A 26,816-nucleotide genomic window follows, 5' to 3' on the forward strand; every position below is an offset into this window, starting at 1 on the left:
AACAAGGCTAAATCACCAAATCAAGATTTGAATTTGACATCTACCTCGTCTTCATTCTCATTTATCCATGATTGATGTCATAATATTGCTTAGATGCAAAATCACGAGAATGTGTTGTCAATAAGAAAGTATGCCAAATGCTGGAGGGTTGGCACTGAAACAAATGCATTAAAGAAAGAGGGCATTCCGGCAAAACCTCAAAACCATGGTCATATTTACATTAATTGGCTCCTCATTGTCCGAATCATGAAGCTGATAAGCACAGCAATTTTTGGATTCTCATTAACGTGAAACAACTAACGAAATGAAAGGCTTAATTGATCAAAAAGTAGTCCTAAGACACTATCTGTTTCAACCCAGGCACAAGGACAAAACCTTCTTCATGAATGCCCAAGTCTCCATCTTCCATACTTAACAGAAATTTTCTTCTCGAAGTTCTTGGTTTGTTCTTGTATATCGGTGCCTCTTTCTTGTAACCGCCTGCAATGCTAACTCCCATGTGTGCATTTGTCCAAGGTCCTTCTGTTGAATATTTAGTCTTCTCTCCAACAATGAAATCATTGCCAGTTCTAGTAGTTGATTCAGAAAACTTTGCACCCTTTTTCGCCATCAGTTTAAGCTCCTCTCTGATACGCCTAATATTCTCAGCATCAGTTGGTTGCCTATCATGGTTTACCAATAGTTCTGCATTATGATTATTAGTTTTCTCTTCGGTTATTTTCTGAAGTGAAGCATTTTCCCAATCTTCTATGACAATTATGCGATTATTGGTTTTCCAAGCACGAAATATTCGGTCCGGACCAGGTTGCCACACTATATCTCCCGAACTTTGTTTGAGTATTAACTTGTATTGAATTGGCGAGTCAACTTTTATAAACTAGAAAAAAAAAAATTAATAATAATAATAATAATAACAAAACACAAAAACCAATTTTCAGAACAGACATATAAGACATCCCCGTGCATGCCAGGAACATAAAACGAGAACTGAAGTTCTTACAATCTCAGTGGTCCAAATGTTTCCATGAGACCAGTTCAGTGGTATAGCCTTTGAAGGATTCCACATGCCAATGGCAGGTTCATTTCCCACCAGGAGAAAGTGTTCTCCAAAGTGACACTTCTTGTGCAACTGGAATTTAGTACGAACAGCCATCACGGTGTCTTGAGAAGCAGAGAGTAATTATAACTAGATATTGGTAACTTAATTGCGAATACAAAAAGATAAGAGATGGAATTTTAAAAACTTACTTGTTGAATGGATACTGATTCCAGCTGTCTCTAACCCTCTTGAGAACTGCTTGTAAATTTACAGAATTAGATTAGTAATATCTTGGATGATCAAATTAGGAACTCTTAAATATTACTTCAGTCCCCATATTGTAAATATTTCTGTTTTTGCAATAACCTCTCTATAACTAAACTAGAGCCAATTAATGTACATACAGCAAACAAGAAAAGCAGCAAATTTTTTATTATTCAAAACTACTTAAAACTGTTTTAGAAAGATTTAAAAGGACTCTAAAGGGTAATCATTGAAAATGATAATAAAGCAGCCCCTACCCCTGTAAAAAAGTATTAAAGCAAAAATATTTAGGTGGCTAGGCATTCAGAATAGTAAACCGGGTTGTTCAATATCTATAATGATATTGGGGTACCTCTGTTCCATATGAAGCAACCAATTGAAATGCTTTGTGTCTGAGGGAAACAGAAGGATGAAGATAAACATTGGATTTCAGACGTTGTAAGTAGATATCAGATCGACGCAGAAGAGTTATTGAAGATGACAGGCCCTTCTTACTGTATGGTTTTGCATATAAGGATGTACAGTTTATCGCAGAGGCTTCCATTTTCAGTGTGGCCTTTGCTCCGGCTCAGGACTCAGAAGGAGAGATAGGCTACTAATATGAGTAAAGGTGACAACAAAAGTAGTATTTAGTATGTATATATATATATATAGGAAAGCAGAAAGGTATGGATCTAACATCAGGTGGAATTCTGACACCTGGCAGAGAAAAACGATAGAGCTTTCTAGTTTATTCTCTGTTGTTAAGCGAGTAAAAGCCCTAATGATCACAACTTGACTAAGAAATTTAAGCCTTTTTCTTATTTGGTTCTTCAGATTTTGGTTCTATGTAGTATTTGATCGGTTCCCAGTCAAGATTTGGATTTTGAATTTTTCTGCCACTCTAGATTTGACCTTTTTTCCTAGGAAACCTAGTACCATGGTTAAAAGAAGCCCCATTCTAACCAATTAATTCAACGACAATGGAAGAGAGAAGCAAGTAAAATCAATTTCCGGATTTGAAACTTTTTCCACGTCAAATTCCAAAGAAAAATTAAACATCTTTACTATTTTTGTGAAAATTGAAATTTTTTTTGTTAAATTTGGTTCACATAATATATCATTGACAAAGCCACATATTAATGAGACATATATATTAAGTACCATAGTTAGCAAGCCTAACTGTACCGAAAAAGCGACATGGAAAAACGTTAGAGATAAACCCAAAATAGGATGAATCCTGTTATGATAAGATAGTTAAGAATATGAAATTCAAGAGAGATACATATATATATATATATATGATGAAAAGGTAATTAGATAAGCTAATACAAATTCAAAATTGGGAGCAGAAGAATAAAGTAAGGCAGAATTTAACTAACTTTTACTTAGTAAAATAACTGTTCCTCGTTAGGTTCTGAGCTTCACGGTAATTTGAGCCAAGAGTTTCCGAGCTTCCAACATGTGATCCAAGGTGACTGGTCTTCATTTTCTCTATTAGTCTCGGGCATAGAAGTATAAAAGAGAAGATAAAAAATAGTAAAGCATGATATATCAGAAAAGAATTATATCCAATTTTACCTACTGCCATCATAGACCAGAAACAAGCCTACAACTCATAACACGTGGATAGCACTATGAAATGAACTGCTTCAGACCTATGATATATATATATATATATATATATGTGTGTGTGTGTGTGTGTGTGTGTGTGTTGTTTAAAACTAAGCGGTATCCTCAACAGCCTTTCAGGTGCCTTTGAAGACAAATATAGAGAGAAAAAACAAGATACAATGTCAGAGCTTAGAGCCTAGAGTTCCGTCAGCAATGCTGGCATACTGTTGCTGTTAATTCATTATTATTTGTGGGGGAGGAAGGAAAAAGAGTAAATATCTTAGTAGAAATTTGGTCGTCTGCTATTGAACTATTTCTGCTGCAATAATGAGCAGGAACCATTTGTATAAGCTTTGATAATGCTGCAATTGGACAGAGCCAAATTCAGTAATGTGCAATACAAGACAGAAGAACTGGTTCAATTTCTATATGTTTTCAATTAATACTCAAATATAGAATCTAATGAAGCTAGTATACAACTGTTCCTGATTAGCAATAATTGTACAAATTGTATTTGAAGGAAACTTTCCTAGTGAAAAATAGGAAAGTTGAATCGATTTATAGCCTCTAACCATGAAGTACAACGTACTCTGATATTCCTCCACGCGCCTTCTGCCAATCACCCCCAATATATAATTTCCAGTGACATGGGGCTTCCAGGCGTCTTCTGCAATCACCCCCAATATATAATATCCCGTGACATTGGGCTGAAAGATTTGTTTCTTCTTCAAAAACTTTGACAAATGGAATCAACTTTCCTAGTAATTTGGAAAATTGACTTAGTTTGACAATATAATTATGCAGTGGTTTGAGTGACATCTTCATACCAAATACTATACATGTCACCAAAAATCCATACACGAGCAGTGCCCTTCCTTAAAATGATGAAATCTATACCGATCTCTCAGCAGTATCTCTCTTTCATAAAGCCTGGATATAAGCTTAGCAAATGAGTGGCAGTCCCCACAAACGCGGAGATTCTTTACAACCCTGATTGGTTGAGATGGGCCCATACCTATAAGACCATAAGCAATTGCCAACTTCTCACTATGAAGGTTGAGTGCATGCTCTTTCATGCCTTCTTCTTCAACAAGTTGCAGTAGGTGAGACTCGTTTGGCGCATATCCAACTGATTTCAACCTTGTTGCAACCTCATCCAGCTTTGAGTAAATTTCCTTGGATAAAGGGTGAGAATTATCGCCAACTAAAAACTCATGTATAATGCCATTGACCTCAATTAAACTGCAACCTGGTTCTTTTTTCAGTCCAGAATCCCGCATGAACTTCCTTAACCCTGAAACTTGATCCCATTTCCCTGATTTGGCATATATATTAGATAAAAGCACATAGGCTCCATGATTTTTGGGATCCAACTCAAGCAATTGGCTACAAGCCTTTTCAGCGAGTTCAACATTGCCATGAAGTCTACAGGATGCAAGCAGAGCACCCCACACAGAAGCATTAGGAGCTATTGGCATTTCCTCTATAAACTGCATAGCCTCTTTCAGATGACCTGAACGACCAAGAATATCAACCATGCAAGTATAATGTTTCAGTCCAGGCACAACCCCATAGATTGGCTCCATTTGATGGAAAAGATTTCTTCCCTCATCCACTAATCCTGTGTGGCTACAGGCACATAATATATTGGTAAATGTCACAGCATTAGGCTTGACCTTGGCCTCTAGCATTCTGGAGAACAAATCTAGTGCAGCCCTCCCACGCCCATGCATTGCCAAACCAGCAATCATAGCACTCCAATTGAAAACATCTTTCCTCTCTACTGAATTAAATACCTCAAGTGCTTCCTCCAATTCACCACACTTAGCATACATGTCAATGAGAGAAGTAGTAAGATGACAGTTCATTTTAATCCCTTGCTTTTTTATGTAGACATGAATCCACCGTCCAAGATCAATTGCTCCCAACTGAGCACAAGATGACAGAGTACTGACCAAAGTGACTTCATCAGGCTTTGCAGTCTTGCTAGTTTGCAACTTACGGAAAGTAGCCAAAGCCTCCTTGGGCTTACCATTTTGTTCATAAGAAGAAATGAGGACATTCCAGGCAGCAATATCTTGACAAGGCATTGCTTCAAAAACACGATGAGCCTCATCATATTTCTCCAACTGAGCATACCCATCAAGCATAGTGGTCCATGAGACAACATCCTTCTCTTGCATATTATCAAACAATCTTTTTGCATCTTCAATACTCCCACATTTCACATACATATCAAGCATTGCATTGTTTAAAGTCAAGTTCACTCTAATCTCATTCCTTTCAATATACGAACAGACCCACCTCCCAAACTCTATGTCCACCTTCTTTGCACAAGCAGACAAGACCCCTAACATTGTTATATCATTCGGTTTCACATTCTCCAACTCCATTTCCCTAAACATTTCAAATACCTTATTGGGATAATTTCCCTGCACAAAAGCTGTAATCATAGAATTCCAAGAAACAAGATCCTTTTTAGGAATGTTAAGAAACACCCGATATGCCAAATCCAAATCCCCACACGACCCATAAAAATGTATAAGCGAATTAAGAATAAACACATCCGAACCAAGTGAGGACTTGATTACCATTCCATGAAAACCTGTTCCTATCAGCAAATCCTTAAGCTCCGAAGCTGCCTTGATAACAAAAGGGTACGTGAATTTATTCGGTAATTCACAACCCCGGTAAAGCATTTCCAGAAAGACAACAATACTTTGGCTGGGTTCAGAACTGGATGCATAACCTCGAATGAGGGTGTTCCAAGTATAAAGATTTGGCTGTGGAATTTGGTCGAATACCCGGCGGGCATAATCGAGACTGGAGAAGGAAGAGAGAGCAGAAGCCGTGATGAGCTTGCTGGAGGAGTAAGGGTCGAAGAAGAGACCCGTACGAAGCATACGGGCATGGACTTGCTGCAGCTGCTTTGTGTTGGTGCATTGGTCTATCAGTGAAAGAAGGTCGTTATTGACAGTTGTGGTGGTTGTGTTTGGGTGACGCGGGAGAGACACAGGAGGGGTGCTTAAAGTTGCCATATGCCCTGCGGTTATGGTAGCACGCTTCCTTTCTTTGTCTTTCTAAGTTTTGTTTGTCTTTATATTTTTGAGAGGAGCTGTCTTTTTCTTTTTCTTTTTTGTTAATATTTGCAGTTTTTATTTTTTTTTATTTTTTATTTTTTTATTTTTGAACGTTTAAATTTGGGAGGGCTGGCAAATCTTTTGCTTGCCTACCTATTGAAAAAAATAAAAATAAAAAGACACGTATAAACATCTTCTATCTCATTTTACTATATCTACTCGCTGATAGAATCACCTTATGTTACTCTTATTAATTAGTTTTTCTTTTCGCTACCTTCTAAAACGAGGAGAAAAGATGGAATCAAATTCTTTTGCCTTTTACTTTTGAAAAATAAGGGATAAGAAAATAGAGGACAAGAACAATAAACCATGCCAATTATCTCAAATGGTAACTTGCAAAAGATTATTGGGTGTAGTATGACTTGAACATGTTTAAGATTTGAGGGAAACTTGCATACAACAGTTGTACCATATCATTCTTTACCATTTTTCTTATTTTTGTAATACAAAAAATCAATTATTTATAATTATACAACACATTACATGATAATAAAATAAAATATATAAATCTTACAAAATATTTATTAAATATCCATTTATGAATAGTTCCTTACATCATATTATATGGACAATAATTGTATATAAGTTTTTTTTTTTTTTATAACATTTTATGGTCTAATATACCATATTCATGTATTTGAAAAGCTCAATTGCTTTTGCAATTAACGATACATTTAAGAAAATATAAGTAAAATTAAACCATCAAAGAGACCATTGAAGAGAGATAAACTTTTATTTGATCAGACCGGTGACAATTTTATGCATATCCAAAGAACAGAAAATGCACTTCCAATAGAACAACAAAGCAAAGAAACAAAATTACTACTCCTTCCCTATCATATCCTCAATAAATCTCCCAGTGGAATTGAACGATGATCCACCCTCCATCACAGCCTTTCTGGCCAACTCTCCCATCTCCTTAACCTTCTTCCTCACCTCACTTTCCTTCTCCATCACATCCCTCACCGCTTTCTCAATCTCATCCGCCATAACCAAATCTCCAACATTACCACCTCTTCTGTAATCCACCCTCAACTCCTCTGCCATTCCCAACTCCCTCGCCATCCTAAACGCATTCATGGGTTGCTCTGCATAGAGAGGCCATGTCACAATCGGAACCCCATTCCACAAGCTTTCCAATATGGAATTCCAACCACAATGTGAAACAAATCCCCCAGTGGATTTGTGGGCCAGAACCTCCACCTGTGGAGCCCACCCACATACCATTCCTCTCCCTTTGATCCTCTCCAAAAACCCATCAGGCAAGAACAATCCAACAGGGTCCCCCTCTTTTGGATATTGTTGAACTCTCAGAGACCACAAGAACCTTTGCTCGCTGCGCTCGAGACCAAAAGCTATCTCTTTCACTTGGGCTTCATCGAAGCTTCCCATGCTTCCGAAGCACAAGAAAACCACCGACAATGGAGGCTGATCGTCAAGCCAATGGATGATCTTATCATGGTCATCTTGATCCAAACTTGTGTGGGCTTTTGACCCACCCTGCAGGTCAAGCACCGGTCCGACCGTGTAGACCAGTGGGGCTTGTGCTGGCCCACTTGACAACCAGTTGACAGCAAATGGTTCAAGTTCCTCAAACGTATTCACTATGATTCCTCTTGCCTCCCTGAATTTCCGGGCAATCTCTATGTAATCAGCATAGCCTCCGTCCGTGAAAGCTGATGGCAAAACGTTCGGAGGAATCGATTTTGCTATGCCTGGGACTACCAAATCATGATCCCTGTAATAAATTTCAGCATCTAATTTCTGATCATGAAGAATTGGAAGGTAAAGCATGAGAGAAAGACCTCCTGCGTTGCTAGTCATGAACAGGTAAGAAGGAAGGTTGAGTTGTTGGGCCACATCAACCATGGACACGCAGAAGAAATCGACGACCAATCCGACAACTCGGTTCGAGTTGTCCGAGTTATTACTAGAGATGATATCAGAGATGATGTTGTTGACATGTGGTGTGTGGCTCTGTATGTAGGTGGAGAAATACTTGACGGGTGATCTCAGTAGCTCTTTTGCAGGTGGGTCAACTTGTGGGACATCTATGAGTTTGATCCGGGGCTGTGAGGCTATAACTGATCTGATATATGAATCGGATGAAGAAGGAAATGCTGATTTGATTGCAAGGATGGTGAATGAAATTCTATGATCTCGATCTATTAGTCGCTTTGCGAACTCGAGGATCGAGACCAAGTGGCCAACTGCTGGCGCTGGGATCAACACTAATTCTGCCTTCTTCATCGTCTTAATCTCTGTATATATGAACTGTCATACATAAAAACGTATATATATGGATGAAATGTGAAGTGATGTTCGTGGTGTGAAAGAAATGAACCAAGTCAAGGTTCCATATAAAATTATTAAAAGGTAGAAGCTTCAATTTAATTATTATCTAGCTGTGTAAGCATGCTTGATCTTAATAAAATCATAAAGAGAATTTTGAGAAGTTAGGGAATATGTGTGCCATGTGCACATAAAGTCAAAACTTCTGAAGCAGAATTCTTGTATTTAGTGCTATCACTAAAAAATAAAAAAATGAAAAAAAAGCCTGGAAAGTGACCTGTTGCGGATAAAAGCCTGGATCAATCAAAATATAATAAATAGCCATTAATTGTATAATGTAGTTGTTGGTGACTAGTAAATTCAAGATTCAAGTTATGAAACGACATTATCTATTTTATAAGTTATTTTCATTTATTTTTTACTTCTTAACATTCAAAACGGATATTCCTCATAAACCATCTTCCATCTTATAATTGGTGATTAATATTGCTTAAAAAATTTATGTAAATTACCAATTCTTCCTCCCTGTGCGAGACCAACCATTTAGATAGATGAGGTAACCTTATTCTTTGATTCCTTTGAAGATTTCATGGAGTAGAGAATTTAAATTTTTCAGTAAACACCAAACCAACCGGGAAAACCATGCTCTCCTAGTTTTATTTTCTTTCCACCACCACTGCTAAAGTTATATTGCTATTTCATGAGGCAATCCACTTGGATGTAATGAAAGCAAAGGACAAAGATGAAATTAGGTACTTCACTTATTAAGCTACACACAATAATCCATTACAAGTCACTTGGAAGAACGAGGCTACCGATTATACCGAGCACTTCAATTGTTAATGAACATAATCATAAGGTTTTTTTTTTTTTTTCATTTTTATACTTAGAAGTAAAAGTTTGTACAAAAAAAGATTATTGACACTAAAGGTGGCAATCTAGGTCATGATACAGTAATACGATTTGAAAACGACACGGAATAAATAGATTTGGGTTTATTATAAATGATTTCGAATCATAATCAGGTTAACCCATTTAACACGATTATTAATCATGCCCAATTCAAAGTTGATCCGTTATAACTCATTTATTAAACATGTCAGTTTTAACCCAACAAATTATATACCTATTACAAACCATTTAAATTTAATTTGAATTATGATTTTACCCATAATATATTATTTAATAAATAAAAAATATTATAAATTAAAAAAAATTACAAAAGTAATTTTTTTTATTATTAATTTTTTAAAGACAAAATTTTAAAAGTAATTTTTATTATTAATAAGTTAATTTTCAATAAATAGGTTAATTTTAAGATTAACAGGTCAATATTCAGGTTAATAGATTAATAAATCAACACGATCTGTTAAAGTAATCGTATTAAACGGATCGTATCAGATTGACCTGTTTATAAACAGGTCGGATTAATATTTTAGATACCTGACATAATTAATAAACGGATCGAATTAGTGTTGAACATTTTTTATACGATTATTAAATGGATTGATAAAAACCTGACATGACGAATTGCCACCCTTAATTGACACCCAATTCATGGATTTTTTACTAGATTTATACAGGTATCAAATATACATTATTCTAATGAATTTCTTTGTGTATTTTTGTTTTTTGTGCCTGATGAAGTATGGATATTTTAGCCAAAAAAATCAGAATATATAATAACATGGTATTCTCTTATGATGAGGATTTGTTTGTAATTTCAATTTTTTTAACACAACAAAAGAGGGGAACATATAACAACTATCCAAATAAATTGGCTGGTGTTTTGATAACTTACTTTTACTGGTGTGACATTCTTATTTTACGGCCAAAAAAAAAAAAAAAAAAAACAGAACAGGTGGGAACGTGTATGCTAAAAGCAAAAATAAAGTAAATAAAAGTCTTTTTTATTTTTTTGGAGATAGTGGGGTTGCCTAATGCCTCCATGTGAAGCATAAGGGATATGGAATATGGAGCAGGAAAAAGTCATTCTAAAGACCGTCTCGAAGTCTTCAAATGCAGAAAGTTGCCAAAAATCATCAGCCCAATAGCAATGTGAATTAATTCACCAAAATACAAAACAGGGATATGAATATGACAGACTGATTAACTTGGAAACCGAGATTGTCAAACCTCATACAAGCACAATAATTTTTGCCACGTCTATATGATCTATGAGTCTTCTCTGCGGTTTTATTCCTTCAAACTCCTTTACCAAACAACAACTATGTCCTAGATTAGATGACCGAAAAAGGATCAACGGATTTGCAGACTCACAGTCTTAGTATATGACTATACGGACAACTTTACTGACAACAGACATGGATTTTGCTTTTGGAAATGAAAAACATACCCACTAATTAATTGTCACAGGAAATGCTTCCTAAAATATCCTCTATCAGCTGACCAACTGCAATATAGGAAGACCCACCTTCTATTATAGCTTGCCTGGCCATCTCTCCCATCTCCTTCACCTTCTTCCTCAACTCATCGCTGTCATCCATAAGACGTCTGACTGCAATTTCAATCTCGTCCGCCATTACAAGATCACCCAACCGGTAATCCAACTTCATCTCCACTGCCAACCCAAATTCCTTCACCATTCTAAATGCATTCATTTGCTGTTCTGCGTATATAGGCCAAGTAGCAATTGGCACTCCAAACCATAAGCTCTCCAATATGGAATTCCAACCACAATGGGATACAAACCCTTTGATTGCTTTGTGTGCCAAGACTTCCATTTGTGGTGCCCACCCACATATCAACCCCCTCCCTCCGATCCGTTCTGAGAATCCTTCCGGCAAGATGTCATCGGGACCCTTTGCCGGTTGTGGCACTCGCATAGACCACAGGAATCTATGCCCACTGCGTTCAAGCCCGGTTGCAATTTCTCTCAGTTGGATAGCTCCAAAGGTCCCCATGCTTCCAAAGCACAGATACACCACGGAAGACTCAGGTTGGTCATCAAGCCAATGCATGATCTTCTCACGCTGAGCCTGATCCAAACTGGGGTTAGGTTGACCTTTCAAGTCAATTACAGGTCCAACCATGTAGACAGGAGGCGTTTCCCCATCACTCAACGACTTAACGGAATCCAATTCCAACTCGGAAAACGTATTTACAATAATCCCTTTGGTGTCTCTGAACCTCTTAGCAAGCTTCAGATATGCAGAATATCCACCATCCTTGTCAAACACAGCCCCAGGCAGAACGCTTACAGGAACCGGATTCCAAAAACCCGGTAACGACACCTCAGCATCTGATTCCTCAAACTCGGCGCTCTTCTGATTATGGCGAATTGGAATATGGAGCATGAGACCCAGAAATCCGGAGTTAGAAGTCAAGAACATATAAGAAGGAACACCCAGTTCGTTACCGACATCTATGAGAGACAGGCAGAAGAAATCAAGAACCAACCCGGAAACTCGGGAAGAAGATGATAACATATCAGTGAGAGTGTTTCTGACATGAGGAATGAGACTCTCAATGAATGCACAGACAAAATTTTCTGGCGAGTTCAATAGTTCTGGAGGGGGTGGATCAACTGGAGGAAGATCAATGACCTGGATTCCATGGTGTGAGGCCACTAGAGATTTGGTGAATTCATCTGCGAATGGTGTGAAGGGGAACTTCATGGACAACACTGTGATCGAATGCCGATCGTCATGATCTATTAAGCGCTTGGCGAATTCGAGAGCCGAAACCAGGTGGCCGATTCCCGGGGCTGGGATGAACACCAACTCTGATTTCTTCATTTCAACTCTTCAGAATATGGAAGGGTGGGGTTTCTTTGTCTTCAAGAATTGATGTGCAAACTACAAAGTGTATGTACAGCCCGTTTATATAAGATTAGCAACCAGGACGGGATCACCACTTTTGTCGGCCAATCCATTTAATCTTCAGGCCCACGAATGGCATTCTGAATTTCTTTCATGTTGTTTTTGGAAAATGATTTCTCAACTACACCTATAAGTAATAATGTATCAAATTACAAATTTCCACGTGGTGGATCCCACAAGCACAGTTCACACGCGTCAACATAAAATGATCTACATTTTTTTTTTTTTTTTTAAATTTTGTTTTGGCTTTGGTATATGTATAAATAATCTCTCATTTCTAACACGATGAACATGAAGCGAAGGCAAAATATGAGAAAGGTTGGAAAATTTTCAGTAGTTGACCAAAGATCTTCCATACCAGATAAGCCTCTGAAATTAATACATTTTCCAAGATTACATAGCAATTAATTCCGTATCTGAATTATATAATATGGTTAGCACTTAGCATGACAGAATTTTAACATAAAACACAGTACAAAAATGTAAATAAATTAACTGTAACATTGTTTGAAGATATCAGCTTCAAACTAAATTATCAAAATTCAAAAAGCGACGTGCTTAGAGGAGGGTTATCAGTATACTTACAGACTAAGCAATTGGCATTTTCCCTGTTTTTCATCACCAGCAAGTATTATAAGTATATTCAAGTACTAGAAGTGGTCTCAAACACAGATTTCTCCAGCTTCACCAACAGCAACAGAAATGAAATCAGACAAAAAGATACCTCTAGGCTCTTAACTAAATTCCAAGGTTAACATGAAAGATATTAGAGTTGGTGGCCTAGAGACAGTAAGAACAGTCAAAAATCCAAGAGCCCCTATTTATGATTGAGCTGTAGATTGAAAAAAGCAGCAACCAGCAAAACTGCTTTACACCGACTTCGTTCATGACTAGAATGAGCTAAATGTTTAAAACAAGTTTATTGTAAAATGGGAAAGCAAAACAAGTTTATCGTAAAATGGGAAAGCAAAGTTTGTTGTAAATTAACATGCAGACACTCAGAATTTTGGGCATTGCACCAAAAGGTGAAAAAAAGATGTATACAAGTGCAAACAAACAACATGTTACTTTTAATCTAATAGAAATAGTAAGCTACAGTAGTTGAAGAATCTGACCGCAAACCAAGAACACCTCAAAAAATGCACTCACTAAAGTCCGTGAACAATTCCCATTTCTACAAACTTATGTTTTACTCATGTTCTCACAAGAATCTCCAAACAGAAGAATGAAGTTAATTTAAAATCTAAATCCTAAGCCATAACAGTTTAAGGAAAAATCAATCCCACAAAATAAGGAATCAGAGCAGCACAGAAATTGAAAATCATATCCATGATCATAAAAGAAAGACATGACCAAGGAAAGCAAAAAAAGAAGAAGAAAAAAAGACTCGGATAGGTAGACCCAGTTTCACAGAGTTCAAGTTGAAACACAATACAGAACATTCTAGCTTAGAATTAAAGCAGAGCAATTCAATTTGACCACATAGCAAAAATAAAATTTCACAAAGGGGATGTGATTTGGAGAACCAAATCCAAATTCCCATATCATAGAATCTCAAACTAGCTAACAAAACAAAGACCAAATATCAAATTGCTGAGAAATTGGATCAAGAACTGTTAGTGAGATCAAGATTAACTTAAAGCAATGAAGCTTGATAAGAGATACCAAATCAACACAAATTGACCGCAAATTTAAAACAAAGACTGCAAACTTTTTAACTAACAATCAAGAGAAATGATTACATGAAAAACATTTAAAAAAAAAAAAAAAAGTGAGAGAGAGAAAGAGAGATTATCTTGAAACAATTTATACAATCGGACTATGGTACCGTAAAACGAAAGCAAATATACGAAGAAAACAAAAAGATGGATCAGCTTCGATTATCATAATCAACGACCTCGGAATCGGCAAGGGATCGCGAATGCTGGACGATGGAGCGTCCGATGGAGTTGATCCACTCCTCCTTCTCTTTCTCGGAATCGGCGATGAAGTACATGGTATCTTGACCAGTAGTGGAGAGCTCGAAGGCACAGGGCTTATGGACCACATCCTCGGCGCCCTTGACGGTCAGGCACGTGCCCACCGGGATCACGCCACGTGGAATGGAGCCACGGCTGACGTGGCGGTCCTTGAACCAGAGCAGCTTCCCCTGTTTGAGGATGAACCAGCGGCGTCTCCAGGTCTTGATGTAGTCGCCCTGTTTCGTTAACCACCCGGCTCGTTCCGGGTTCGACCAGAACTCCACTCCGTTGTAGTCCTCTGGGCTCGGGTCTTGCCCCGTCGCCGCTCGCCATAGGCCCTCCATCTCCGGGCAGTTTTAGAGAGAGAAAGGTGCAGAATTAGAGAGAAAGAGAGAGAGAGAGAGAGAGGGTTTGATTTGTGTTTGGGGATATGGGGGTTTCCGAAACTGAATCAGTTCGATGTAGAGAGGTTTTATTACAATTTTGGGCGTCCCAACTTTGCAGACTTGCAGCTGGAGATCGGTAGCTGGTCGGGATCAAACGCTGTCGTTTTTGTCATTTCTAAGGAGAACGTTATTACATCAGCAACAGCAACAGCAACCCAACATCCATATCCTCTTACTTTTTTTTCTTTTCTTTTTTTTCTTTTTTTGTAATTATTTTTATCATTTTTTTTTTCTCTTTGAAGAAACTGATTTTTCAACAGCGTGTAAAGGGAAAAATTATTATAATAAGAGACAAATTTCCAATTTTTTTTTTTTTTATATTTGGTTTAGTTCGATTTAATTTTGAACGAAAACGACCATTTGAATTGTTATAAAAAGATAATAATTGGCATAAAAATATTTTCTTCATTGCACCAGTTGGTTATTTCATATCCAATAAAAACTTAATTTGCATAAATCTCTAATCCAACAAACTTGATCATAGTATTATCCATATATCCCCCATTATATTTACGACAAGGTAACTAAATTTATGTCTTATATTTTATTTGCTGCTTCTAATCAAAAGAAAATAATTTTTTGATTATTTTTTTAATTTGAATTTTGTTTTGAAAATCGTTACAACAAATATATATTATCTAATAATATTATAATACCTATAATATGGACTTTTAAATCTAAAACATAAACTTGTTTGGTCAGATATTTCATACATACGTTTTGATGGTTTTAAATGTGTGGCTAAACAAGAGATTTTTTGTTTTGTCCAAAAATAAAAAAGGGGAGAATTCAACTAATATAGATATCTAGTTACCCAAATATACCATCCCCTAAAATTAGAATCTGCCCCTTCTTTTCCCCCAACAGCCCAAAAAAATTAAAATTAAACTTAAAAAATAAAAAATTGTATACCATCCACATAACTTGCAACATCAAAGAACGGAAAGGAAAATCAACAAATTGGACTCTTTCCCTTGGTCCTTTAGCTCCCAATATAATGCTGATCCATATGAGATATCAAACTCCATTTGGGTAAAATTCCTACAACATTTTGTGATCCAGATTCATGTAATGAATGAAATCTCTATTTCTATGGCAATTATTCAATCCCCTCCTCCCTCTTCTCTTCCTCCTTCCATAAGAAAAAAACAAAACAAAAACCTTAAGCTAAAAGTAAATAATATGAAGCTTACCACTGAAAAGATATCATTTTACTAATACAAATGACCTTTGTATCAAGTATGTCATTCACTACATTGGCAAACTCTTAGAGCATCTTAAATGTGTATTTCTTATGCTCAAAGGAGGTTAGTTTTTGAGTTTTTTTGCAATTTCGGCAACATATTTACCCTGGTGAAATGCCTGTTGGAGTTCTAGCTCCGTGGGTACACGAGATCCATCTGCTGCATAAGTTCCAGCACCATAGGAAGAGCCACCCTTCACCTCAATCATCTCAAACATGCCACTTCCAAAGGTGTATCCAAGAGGAACATATATCATACCATGATGCGCCAACTGCGTTATAGCAGTTAATCTGCCAGCAACAGGTCAAGCAAAAGAATCAAGCATTTTAACTTTAATTTGCAGGAAGAGGACAAAATCAAACCACAATTAACACAATAACAAGTTTTGAATGAAAAGATACTTTGAGATAAACATAATTTCCGTACAAAAAGGTGATAGAAATAATAGGTTTTCCCGATCTTCATATATTAATACTAGTTTCTTTCATTGAGAAGCTAATGCAAGAGAGCTTCATGGTGTAGAAGTAAAAAAAGTTAGAAAGGCCTGAACAATCTTGTATCTATGTGAAGTAACATGGAATTAAGTGGGGTATCTAGGTGATAGGTGGAAACTCACGCGGTAAGCTCTTGGCCTCCCCCATGAAATCCAGTACTCCAGAAGATTCCAGCAGGTTTGCCAGCAAGTGCTTGTTTTTTCCATATGTCATCAGTGGCATCAAAGAAGGCCTTGCATTGTGCCGCCATCACACCAAAACGAGAAGGAAACCCAAAGACAAAACCATCGGCTTCCAAAAGTTGTTCTGGCTTGATCTCTGCCACATCACTTGCTTTGGGAGGGGCCTTCATCTTGTTTAGTATCACATGAGAAAGTGTCTCAGGTACCTGCTCCATTGTACTCAATTCAGGATATTAAAAGGACATTCCTCACAAGCATACTATTTAGCTAGCAGTTCATTATTATCACCTATATAAAAACAACCTGCCAAAGAGTTGCTTCAACACCTTGGACTGCATTAGCTCCTCGCTGAACTTCTCGTGCCATTGTTTCTACATGTCCATACAAGGAGTAGTATCTGAAAAAATATAAGTAACACGCAAAGTTTGGGAAATTAAAGAGGAAAAAAAATAAGAAAATCAATTCAACCAATCCCTGAATTGTCTTCTGAACTTGTTCATGTCTCTGTCTGTATGCATGCACCTGGAGGTGTGTGTCAGACGGAGAGAAATAAGAGAGAAGGAAGAATGCAAGATATACTTACACAATGTAGATCTTTGTGGTTGCCATAGCTGAGGTCTTATGTAGGAATCAGATCATAATTTTCCAACTATTTTAAGGCATGTATTCAGGCACAGTCTCTCCCATGAATGAATGTAATCCAAATAATGCACATATGTCAGTAAGTTTGAAATGTTATATGATACCAAGAAATACTTCATCAAAGACTTAAGACTTAAAAACTCATGCTCTTTTGTATCAACAAAACCACTTGCTGATGCACTCTTATCACTATTATTTATTGTAGTTATAAGCATTTGGACTGAAGTTATAAGAAAGAAGAATCAGGAAATTAAAACACAATAGCATCATCCACACGGAGCAGGACAAGTCAAGTAACCAATAATAATAACACGTGTGGGTCCTCGACCCAAATGCACTCTTGTTTACAATGGCTACGCACTTCAACAATGCACCCTTCAAACTCTTACTGATAATAACAAAACCCAACATACAACCTGATGATTCAAATCAATAGTTATAGCTGGCATACGGAGAGGACTGAAGGCATAATTCAAGAAGACTGAAGTCAGCAGCTTTAAAGAAATGCGTACTGGTAAAGTGAAAAAAGAATGGTAAAGGACTATTGGGGAGTGAGAATTGTTCCGGCAGATTTCATTTAACATGATTCAAACTGACCTCAAATACTGGCTCTTCGTTGATCATCAGTTATCTGATCATCCTTCAAGGATCCAATGAAGAACCAATAACAGATGAAAAGGTATTGGCGGGTCGCGGGGGTACATGAATAATAAGCAACAAAGGTTTTCAATGAAGCTAGACTTCATTCCAGTTCACCGAGACTACCAGCAACCAACTATCAAAATGGAATTGTCCAAAATTTAAACATCATAAAACCTTATATTACTATTAATAGCTCTGCTTTCTTAGCCCTGCCTCACCTCTTATCTAAGTATATAAATAAAAATGGGTAAAATTATCTCCTAAATGCATAATTTTCAATATAAGAAGTGACAGAAAATGTTCCAACATAAAAATACAGTCTGGTAAGCTACAAAATTAAGTAAAATCCCATTAGAACTTAGAAGTTCTTCATTCTATTACTCCAAAAATCCTAACAAAAAAATCGTGAACAAAGAAAAGCACAACTCTATAATTCAAATAAGTTTCGACTCAATCCACTGAAACTGAAACTTCCCGGCAAAACTATCATTTTGATCAAGAATAACAAAGTCATAGACAAATAGAACCGACCCATATAATCAAACAAAGAACAAATAACAAAACGATCGTACATAAGTAGTGGCACACTCAACAAAGCGAGGCATTTCATCAAACAGAAGAAGAACAAGCTAATAATTTGATAATATTGCAAAAATAATATAAAATAAATAAATAAATAAAACCAAAAAAAAAAAAACAAACCATAAGCAAAATAAAGAAAATAAATTAAAAAAAAAAAGCCAAGCAGAAATGGAGTTTTGGGGCAGTGGAGGAATACCGGTAGCCGTGAAAATGCAGTGACCGGAGGGACAACAAAAGCGATGACGAAATAATAGTTAGGCATTTGGGTACAAAATGCAATTACAATAACGTGGTGGGTAAACTTTTTGACGTGGCGTCTTATCTATAAATCGTTTATTATTGGTATTCACCCAAAAAAAAAAAAAAAAAAATCGTTTATTATTGGTAGCCACATCGTCGAAAAAAGGACTACGGCAAGTCCCATGAATTAAAGTTTCATGAAATAGACCATCTAGCGTGTGTTTCTCTATTTGGTAAATAATAATTTTTATTAAAAAAAAAAAAAGGGTGAATATAATTTTAATTGTTGTATGATATTCAATTGACCTCATTTTTTACTCTTAAAAATCTACTTGTCAAAATCAGCTATAACTAAAATTATTGATGATAAATAATATTTTTTTAAAAGGAAAAATATGAAAATCATTTGGTCAGAATAGAACCAAAACGCAATGTAACACCATTACGAAATTATCTGACTTTATAGTTTTATGTCCAAATAAAGAAAGTGAGTGGCTAGAATGGTTCTAAATAGTACATCTCAAACTGAATGGGACATTGATTTGCCGATAATCACCTATTTATTATTAGATTATATAACAAACATAAAATCAATGGAAATAAAATTTTAATAAATAAAACATGAACTGAAAGCATCAAAACCAAAAATAAAAACAAAATATCACTAAAAAAAATTAAAGAAAGAACTGAGCAAAGAAGAAAAACTCACAAAAAATCAAGATATGGAATAAATGGTTTTTTTTTTTTTTAATGAAAAGACATGAAAGAAATGGTTGGTGATAAGGTTCGGGTGCCTAATGAATGGAAGCAGGTTTTTTACCAAAAAATTAATAAATAAATAAATAAGACGTCGCAGATTAGTTGTTACTTTTTGTTTTTATTATTTTTATTTTTATTTTATTTATCTAATCATAAATAATTAGGTAAGTATTAGTTAATAATAATTCAAATTTGTTATATGTTTAAATTAGCTATAAAAATAAACAAAAATTTTAAAAAACACACATACAAAATTAAACATATTTTAAATTATATTATTTTTTTTTTTTTTTCATATTTTCTTTAAATTTTTAATGATTTAATAAACTATGATTATCATTAGCAAATACTTTATATAAAAAAAAAAGCACATACTATGTGATCAAAAAAAATACTAAATAATAATTTAACAATGTTACTCTAACTAAGACGCCTAAATGAGTAGAAGCTCGAGCTCCAGCAAATGCGTGAATCTGATTCTTTGTGCTGCCGTGCTTCCTTTCTGATACACTATCATGCATGTCATGCTTCAATAAAAATATAATAAATTATATTATTATGTAACATATTTTGATTCCTCGAAATAACAAAAATATTTTCAACATGTTTTATTACAAGGAGTTTAAATTAAAAAATCTTTTACAATCCAATTTGAATCTACGGTGAAAAAGTCATATATGGTGTTAAATAATAATTCATTCTGGAGAAAACGAATGATAAAACTCCCTATCAATTTTGATGTTTACACAAAAATGTTAACTTCAAACTTTGGTCATTGAAGATGACACTGTGGTGTTAGAAGGGCCACCTGAAGGATCAACCCCACCACCACCATGCTGAAACTAACTTTTCAACACCCAGCAAATTATGCATGCGTTTGGAACTTCTTTCATAGCAGAAAACAAAAAAGCTACTCTTGGCAGTCCTTGAATCATTTGACAGAAAAATAATATTTCTTCTTCGATATCAGAATAAGATATTTAATATTATTTAAAATATTAAGATACAACAATTTTTTGTTTTTCTTGTTTTACAGGAAACAAACATTAAAGCTCAATTCAATACTTCATTGGCATAAACAACATAGCCTTAGCAAGAATGCCATTCCTAACTACATTATTCATAAAAATTACCCCCCGTGCCTCACTAGCTAAATTACCGCCTCATCTCTGCAATTAGTGCCTTCATCTGGCACTTTTATGGTGACAAGTTATCACCGTCTACTTCTACCCTTCGGAAACTGACATCATCGACACACAGGTTTCTTCTCAACCCTAGAGTGAAAATTTGGAGCTGTTGTGATCTACAAGTCAACTGAATCTTGTTCATTTATCAACAAATGAAGTCTCTGCAACATCAATTGCACGAGCAAGTGCAGCGGCTTTGTTCTCGCACTCTTTTTGCTCATCATCTGGAACACTGTCAGCAACAATTCCAGCTCCAGCTTGGAGATAAGCAATCCATTCTTGGCGCTTGTTCAGATCCTTGTATGAAAACATTGTATCGAATCGGGCACCAGTTGGGAAAACAATGGTTCTCAAAGCAAGGGCAATGTTCATGTCCCCAGTAAATGAAATTGCCCCAAACCCACCACTGTAAGGTCCACGTCTTGTTACCTCCAGCTTATCAATTAGTTCCATGGCTTTTACCTGCATTATAACACAGCTGCAAATTAGAAATAGCAAAAACAAACCCTCAAAAGAGTTGAGACAACAATAATTCTTTTTCATCGATCCCCCTTCTTAATTTTTGGGAACAATGGCAAGTATTTACTCAAATGTTTGAAAATAAGTAAAAAAAATATAGTGATACACCAGCAAAAATCACTATTATCAGAATTTCTAATGAATTTTATTTATCAAATGGTGGAAGCGGTTTTGTGATGAATACCTTAGGAGCACCACTGACTGTCCCAACAGGCAACGCAGCACGCAAAGCATCCCAGCTTGTTAAGTCATCTTTTAACTCTCCAGTAACCTGCACAAGAGTAGATTTCCATTAATAAGGAACACATTAGCCACTAAATACATCCAGTTGTTAAGAATTCAGCGTACATGTATGCAAACAATTATGAAGTACATTTCAGATATTTGCAACATTTAGTAATATTTCAATGATCCAAGATATTGAAGCAACAAATGCATTAACTATTAAGCATGCATCTGAAATTTCACCAACCTCCATTTACATAATACTAAATAGGTACTTACAGTGGAACTGATGTGCATAACATGGGAATACCGCTCGATGTTCATGAGCTTCTCAACGGTAACAGAACCAGGTTTAGATACCTGCATCAACAGCCAAGTTAAATCACATGGTTGCAACAACATTAAATGAAGCGAAAACTAATTCAGATTATGTAATATTTCTAAAGATGAAATACACAGGCCACAAAATGGAGACATAACGATTCAATAACAAGATACTAAGATATCCCCATCTTGCAACCCAAAATACTCAAGACAGAATTTGCTTTTGACAAACATCAGAAAATTACGGCTATTTGATACTCATTCATACTCCATTGAACTTTCATCCTTATATCCTTCTCATCTAAAGACATGCCATCAAACTCCCAGTCAAGCATTTTGACAAGAAATACAACAGTGGGTTCTGGAACACTGGGAACAATTTTACAAGTAGTTGATCATATTCTGAATAAAACTAATCTGGGAAGTCAAAACTATTTATCAAAAATTAAAGATATAGATGTATAACAGCCAGATATACAAAAACAAAGAATAAAATTTCCACAGAATTCTACAATTCTGGATCCAACCAATAGATCCTATTTGTGCAGAAATACATAGGAAAACTAACTTTTGATATGATATCTTTACATTAACTTAAAACTGTTTTGAATAAGACAAGCCACATACATCGTTAATCATAAATAGAATATGTAAAGGAGCATGCCAAAGAGCAAGAGTGAGTATTAAACTAGTCTCTCTAATTGACTTGATAAATAAATTCATCCTTAACAGCAACACAATCTAACATCAAAGTTTGCCAAAGACAAATCAAAAGGTTGAAAGAACTATCTAGGGAAACATGCAATATGGGACTAAATAGTATCAATTCAGTTGGACATCAGCAAGGGATGAAAGTCCAATACAAGTAAAGACCAACTTGGTATAAGTAAACTATATACCTATAGTTTACACTCTAGAGAGTAAATATCAACGCAAAATTAATATGAAAAAGAAGAGATTACCAACCTTGCCAACATCATTTCTACCCAAGTCCACTAACATGATGTGCTCAGCCAATTGCTTTTCATCATTCAAAAGCTCCCTTTCCAACATTAGGTCTTCTTTTTGTGTCTTACCTCTTCTGATGGTACCAGCAAGGGGCCTATTAGTGACCTTACTCTATTAGCAACAATAAGAAACGGACAACCAAGCTAGTTAAAATTAATGGAGATGGGATTAATGCTAAAAGAAAAAACAATAAAACATTTGGTCATCCTCCAGAAACATTTGGTCAGATTACACTATAGTAATTAATACAAATTAGTTGTAACAAAACCACGATAAAATCAGAAAATTTGGTTTTAAAAAAAAAAAAAAAAAAAAAAAAACTCACATGATTTGCAGTTCCTTTAGATTTCAAAAAGTTACCTTCTTGACACGTGTGAGAATTTCGGGACTTGAAGCAACCAGAATACATCCTCTAGCCTGATAAAAAGAAATATTATTCGTACATTAATAAGTTCGAAATTTCAAGATGAAGTAAAACCTTCAAACAAGTATTTCCCAAAGAAGCAGCTAACCTGCAAATAGGTCATGAATGGACTTGGGTTGACCATCCGTAATGCTCTATACACTTCAAATGGATCTGCAAAAGTTCTCCGTTCAAAGCGCTGACTTAATACAATCTGGAATATATCACCGGCAAGGATGTGCTCTTTAGCTTGCAAAACAGCATTCTTGTATTCCTCACTCGTCATGGTTGAATTTTCTACTTTAGGACCAAAAACACGTGTTTCCAATTTTACTGAACCCGCAGTCAGCCTTGGGCTGAAAAAAAAAAAAAAAAAAAAAAAATCCGTAATTTGCATTCTAATGTCAACCTAAGGAGAATTTACTGAGAAGTCTGCAACGTTAATACACCTGGCCCCAAAAATTATTAACATTGCAAACGTCTCAGTAAATTCTCTTATATATATATATATATATATATATACGTAAAATAAAACTAAATAAAATGATAAATGAAAATTACTCACGTGACAATGTTATGTACTCTAGATACTAATGTTTCCAACCGGTTCATTCCATCACTGAAGGCCTCCTCAACAGAAGAATACCGATCTAATCTCACCCAGTGAATAATATATGCTTTCTGAATTCAAAAGTGGATTAAGAAAACAAATCACGTCTGTAACAGAAAGCATTTAATCTTGTTCCAAAAACCAAAAAAAAACAAAAAAAAAAAAAAATTAAAAACAAATAGCAGTTTTGTTATCTGCATAGCACATTATATCATACTAAAAGGGAAAATCAGTTATGATAACTTAAAATACCTTTTCCACATGATCAAAAACAATCACATCATCATAAAGGCCTAGATGCACATCAGGAAGGTTTCTGTCATCAAGCGGAGCAGAAGAGAATGGTAACTTTTTCTTCTCTGCATAGCGCACTGTATCGTAGGAGAAGTAACCAACCCAACCACCTGGTCAAAGCGAGTGTATCATTGAACACTAATTGGTTACATCACAGAGAATATTCTGACCCTTTCTAGTCTAGAAATTAAAAAAATACAAAAATGGCAAAACAAGCACATTATGATTACTTTTGAGAAATTTACCACCACATTACTGACCCTATACTAAGAAAGACCAGAAAAAAGAGCAGCAAATTAAACAAAGTTCAGTAGATAGTGATTGCATAAGCTGCATAAAGTTTTCTATTTACTGTTCTTACCACAAAATGCATCTGGAAGTTCATCAATAAGTTGGGGTGCCCATCCCTCCATTATTCTCCGAGGAATGCTCATGGGATCCTCCACAATCTCCTCCGTCCTACACCCTTCCTCATGGTCCATAATTGTAACCATATTCTCTTTCGCAACTATTTCTATACTTGGCTGAGCTCCAACAATACTATACCGTCCCTATGATAAAGTTAACATAATAAATATAAATCACTCATGTTATGTTAGTAAACTTGTACGTAAAACAACAAGAAAAAAGGGCTTACAATACTTGAAGCCTCTGTGCCTGGCTCAACAGACTCAAACAGAAAGCTTGGAGCATCTCTATCATCCTCCTTGACCAGACATCGGTATGCAAGTACAGGAGTTAAGTGATCAGAAAATAATGTTTGATACAGAGGAATTAAATTCCCCTTCTTTGACGCCGTTACAAACTGCTCAGACTGGTCGACTGGAGGAAATGAATCAAACCAACCAAAGCCCACATTAAATCACCATAACAAACTGTTGATAACTTTGATTGAAGATAAACTAACATCACCGAGAGTAAATATATATATATATATATATACATGTATATATATGAAAAATCCAATTCAGTAATGTGTTTTTCAGGTTGGATGAATTTTCAATTAAAAGGGACTAATCAACCTGCATACAATTTTTGTTTAGGTACAGTATATTTCACAGATATTATTAACTCAGGTCCAAAATACGCCCAAATGCTAATCGAGTGGAAACTTTCTGTGTCCGAATTCTAACTATTTGATGGTTTTAGATTTGGGACGCAACGAAACGAATAACACTACTATCATTGCCCAGCTTAAGGGTCGCAATCCACATTATACAGATGCAGGAATAAGAAAAATAAACGAAATGAACCACGTTGTACGAATCTATTTTCAATTATTTCCGCCCAATTCTTTTTTTTTTTTTGGGTCGGGAACCAAACGCAACGAAAACTCAAAACACAGACTCAATTACCTATTTTTGCAAACATACATGTTCTCGGAAAACAAACAAAGCAAGAGAAAACACAACGAATTAAAAAATAAAAAGGGATTAAGTTTACCAATCTGAGGTGAGGACACGGCAGAGCATCTAACTCTCCGTGCAAGCGAGGTGGGGCCGACGAGAGCCATTGACCTTGAGCCTCTTCTGTTAAAGGTAACGTGAATAGTTGAAGGCAAACGGAAAGTGGAGGGAAGCTGAGGTGCTAGGGTTTCCATGGCGGAACTGTAAAGTAAGTGCTCGGAGAGAGCCATAAACTGCGCAAGCAGCCAAAGTAGCGCGCTCTCTCTGTTCAGAAGACTCTCTATGTCTCTCTCTCTCTCTCTCTCTCTCTCTCTCTCTGTCTATCTGTCTGCGTGTCTGCCGCTCTTTTGCGATATTGATTTTTTTAAAGTGACTTCTTTGCCTCGTCCTTTTCTGCCTAAAATCACTCTTTTTAAATAGGTGTTTAAAAAATAAAAATAAAACTAATCACTCTTTTTTTAGTAAAATTCCAAATTTAACTAAAACGGTAATAAAAAAGTACGTTCTTCAATGTGATGGTAATGCATCTTTCCGGTGAAAATTTACCAACAAAATTTTGTTACTCGGTTACCTCAGAACTATATCTAAAACAGTACTACATAATTATTACTATTATGTTTTTATGTATGTATCAATGGACCAAAAAGAAAATACTTAATTATCTTTAACACACAAATTTTTTTTTTAATTTTTGCACATTGGAGTAGGAGATACAAATGAGGAATTCAAAAAAAAAAAAAAATACATACATATATATATATATATATATATATAGAGTTTTGCCACTAAATTATGTATGTTGGAGGAACAGCTCTTGTACACAGTTATTCGGGAAGAGTTTTGAATAAACTATATACTACATACCATATATATTGTTGTATCATATTATTTTTATTATTTTTGGAAATTTAGTGAAGTATATATTTGGATAAGGAAGTTGTCACTTGGATTCTTCATAAATTAAAACCCAAATAGTATGAATGATTACCAAATAGAGATGGCAAAGAGTGAATTTATACATGGAAAAGAATCCAGCATAATTGAGTACTAATTTTCTTATATATTTAAATTTAAAAATAAATTAATAAAATATGGCAACCCAAAATTGAATTGCTAATTGATTATTTTTAATGAAAAAAAAATTCCAAAATATAATCAAGCTAACATATAACATAATTTGATAATTATCTTTTAATAATTTTTAGAATTAAATAAATAAAACAAGTTAACTTTCAAAATCTTAAGCATTTTGAGAATTCACATAAGCAAGACAAACAGTGTTTAAAAAATATTGCTCCCCAATATAATGTTTAGTTTAAATATCAAACTAATATTGTCTAAATATTATCAAAGTGAATATTTATTTTAAAGACTTTATAAAAAAAAATTCTATAAAAGTTCATTATTTCTTAAAAAGTTATTTAAAAAAATGATTATATAATTAATTAATAGTCATCAATACATTTTTTTTATTACCA

General features: G+C 35.3%; 7 protein-coding genes across 10 annotated transcripts; all 7 read right to left on the bottom strand.

Annotated features, from left to right (window-relative positions):
* Window positions 1–93: 93 nt before the first annotated feature.
* LOC107410814 (uncharacterized) lies at window positions 94–3,056 on the bottom strand. The gene is made up of 5 exons (XM_060812002.1): window positions 2,665–3,056; window positions 1,656–1,898; window positions 1,249–1,294; window positions 1,001–1,161; window positions 94–877 (listed from the first exon to the last, which is right to left on the bottom strand). Exons 2-5 carry the CDS (start codon window positions 1,845–1,847, stop codon window positions 335–337), a joined length of 942 nt encoding a protein of 313 aa, XP_060667985.1. The 5' UTR covers window positions 1,848–1,898; window positions 2,665–3,056; the 3' UTR covers window positions 94–334.
* Window positions 3,057–3,201: 145 nt separating this feature from the next.
* LOC107410783 (pentatricopeptide repeat-containing protein At2g29760, chloroplastic) lies at window positions 3,202–6,115 on the bottom strand. The gene has a single exon (XM_016018251.4). The coding sequence runs from the start codon at window positions 5,932–5,934 to the stop codon at window positions 3,739–3,741; it is 2,196 nt and encodes a 731-aa protein (XP_015873737.3). The 5' UTR covers window positions 5,935–6,115; the 3' UTR covers window positions 3,202–3,738.
* A 416-nt stretch (window positions 6,116–6,531) lies between these two features.
* Window positions 6,532–8,546, bottom strand: LOC107410776 (UDP-glycosyltransferase 71K1-like). Its single transcript, XM_016018244.4, has one exon. It carries the CDS (start codon window positions 8,284–8,286, stop codon window positions 6,859–6,861), a length of 1,428 nt encoding a protein of 475 aa, XP_015873730.3. The 5' UTR covers window positions 8,287–8,546; the 3' UTR covers window positions 6,532–6,858.
* A 1,824-nt stretch (window positions 8,547–10,370) lies between these two features.
* Window positions 10,371–13,686, bottom strand: LOC107410841 (UDP-glycosyltransferase 71K1-like). The gene has a single exon (XM_025070926.3). The coding sequence runs from the start codon at window positions 12,084–12,086 to the stop codon at window positions 10,692–10,694; it is 1,395 nt and encodes a 464-aa protein (XP_024926694.1). The 5' UTR covers window positions 12,087–13,686; the 3' UTR covers window positions 10,371–10,691.
* Window positions 13,687–13,839: 153 nt separating this feature from the next.
* On the bottom strand, window positions 13,840–14,664 carry LOC107410842 (pleckstrin homology domain-containing protein 1). The gene has a single exon (XM_016018322.4). It carries the CDS (start codon window positions 14,473–14,475, stop codon window positions 14,041–14,043), a length of 435 nt encoding a protein of 144 aa, XP_015873808.1. The 5' UTR covers window positions 14,476–14,664; the 3' UTR covers window positions 13,840–14,040.
* A 1,081-nt stretch (window positions 14,665–15,745) lies between these two features.
* LOC107410777 (probable NAD(P)H dehydrogenase (quinone) FQR1-like 3) lies at window positions 15,746–18,703 on the bottom strand. 4 transcript variants are annotated; one of them, XM_016018245.4, is made up of 5 exons: window positions 18,560–18,703; window positions 17,081–17,177; window positions 16,801–16,894; window positions 16,438–16,703; window positions 15,746–16,111 (listed from the first exon to the last, which is right to left on the bottom strand). In XM_016018245.4, exons 2-5 carry the CDS (start codon window positions 17,104–17,106, stop codon window positions 15,886–15,888), a joined length of 612 nt encoding a protein of 203 aa, XP_015873731.1. In that variant the 5' UTR covers window positions 17,107–17,177; window positions 18,560–18,703; the 3' UTR covers window positions 15,746–15,885. The 4 variants fall into 4 exon arrangements, with proteins under 4 accessions (XP_015873731.1, XP_015873732.1, XP_024926822.1 ...); XM_016018246.4 differs by lacking the exon at window positions 17,081–17,177 and having other exon boundaries at window positions 18,560–18,658; XM_025071054.3 differs by lacking the exon at window positions 18,560–18,703 and having other exon boundaries at window positions 17,081–18,532.
* A 1,625-nt stretch (window positions 18,704–20,328) lies between these two features.
* LOC107410762 (anthranilate synthase alpha subunit 2, chloroplastic) lies at window positions 20,329–25,695 on the bottom strand. The gene is made up of 11 exons (XM_048469008.2): window positions 25,376–25,695; window positions 24,570–24,754; window positions 24,294–24,483; window positions 23,891–24,042; window positions 23,594–23,709; window positions 23,138–23,384; window positions 22,986–23,042; window positions 22,584–22,736; window positions 21,573–21,653; window positions 21,253–21,339; window positions 20,329–21,011 (listed from the first exon to the last, which is right to left on the bottom strand). Exons 1-11 carry the CDS (start codon window positions 25,566–25,568, stop codon window positions 20,688–20,690), a joined length of 1,785 nt encoding a protein of 594 aa, XP_048324965.2. The 5' UTR covers window positions 25,569–25,695; the 3' UTR covers window positions 20,329–20,687.
* Window positions 25,696–26,816: the final 1,121 nt, after the last annotated feature.

The sequence above is a fragment of the Ziziphus jujuba genome, chromosome 10 (assembly GCF_031755915.1).
Source record: "Ziziphus jujuba cultivar Dongzao chromosome 10, ASM3175591v1".
Lineage (NCBI taxonomy): Eukaryota > Viridiplantae > Streptophyta > Magnoliopsida > Rosales > Rhamnaceae > Ziziphus > Ziziphus jujuba.

Excerpts from the sequence above, each read along its gene's own strand:
- LOC107410814 (XM_060812002.1), bottom strand. The coding sequence starts at position 1,847 with ATGGAAGCCTCTGCGATAAACTGTACATCCTTATATGCAAAACCATAC. Across the intron at positions 1,295-1,655 it reads TTGCTTCATATGGAACAGAG|TTCTCAAGAGGGTTAGAGAC; the intron begins GTACCCCAATAT and ends ATTTACAAGCAG. Across the intron at positions 878-1,000 it reads ACATTTGGACCACTGAGATT|TTTATAAAAGTTGACTCGCC; the intron begins GTAAGAACTTCA and ends TTTTTTTTCTAG.
- LOC107410783 (XM_016018251.4), bottom strand. The coding sequence starts at position 5,934 with ATGGCAACTTTAAGCACCCCTCCTGTGTCTCTCCCGCGTCACCCAAAC.
- LOC107410776 (XM_016018244.4), bottom strand. The coding sequence starts at position 8,286 with ATGAAGAAGGCAGAATTAGTGTTGATCCCAGCGCCAGCAGTTGGCCAC.
- LOC107410841 (XM_025070926.3), bottom strand. The coding sequence starts at position 12,086 with ATGAAGAAATCAGAGTTGGTGTTCATCCCAGCCCCGGGAATCGGCCAC.
- LOC107410842 (XM_016018322.4), bottom strand. The coding sequence starts at position 14,475 with ATGGAGGGCCTATGGCGAGCGGCGACGGGGCAAGACCCGAGCCCAGAG.
- LOC107410777 (XM_016018245.4), bottom strand. The coding sequence starts at position 17,106 with ATGGCAACCACAAAGATCTACATTGT. Across the intron at positions 16,895-17,080 it reads ACCACAAAGATCTACATTGT|ATACTACTCCTTGTATGGAC; the intron begins GTAAGTATATCT and ends ATATTTTTTCAG. Across the intron at positions 16,704-16,800 it reads TTGAAGCAACTCTTTGGCAG|GTACCTGAGACACTTTCTCA; the intron begins GTTGTTTTTATA and ends ACAATGGAGCAG.
- LOC107410762 (XM_048469008.2), bottom strand. The coding sequence starts at position 25,568 with ATGGCTCTCTCCGAGCACTTACTTTACAGTTCCGCCATGGAAACCCTA. Across the intron at positions 24,043-24,293 it reads ACTTCCAGATGCATTTTGTG|GTGGTTGGGTTGGTTACTTC; the intron begins GTAAGAACAGTA and ends CGCTTTGACCAG. Across the intron at positions 21,340-21,572 it reads TTATGCACATCAGTTCCACT|GTTACTGGAGAGTTAAAAGA; the intron begins GTAAGTACCTAT and ends ACTCTTGTGCAG.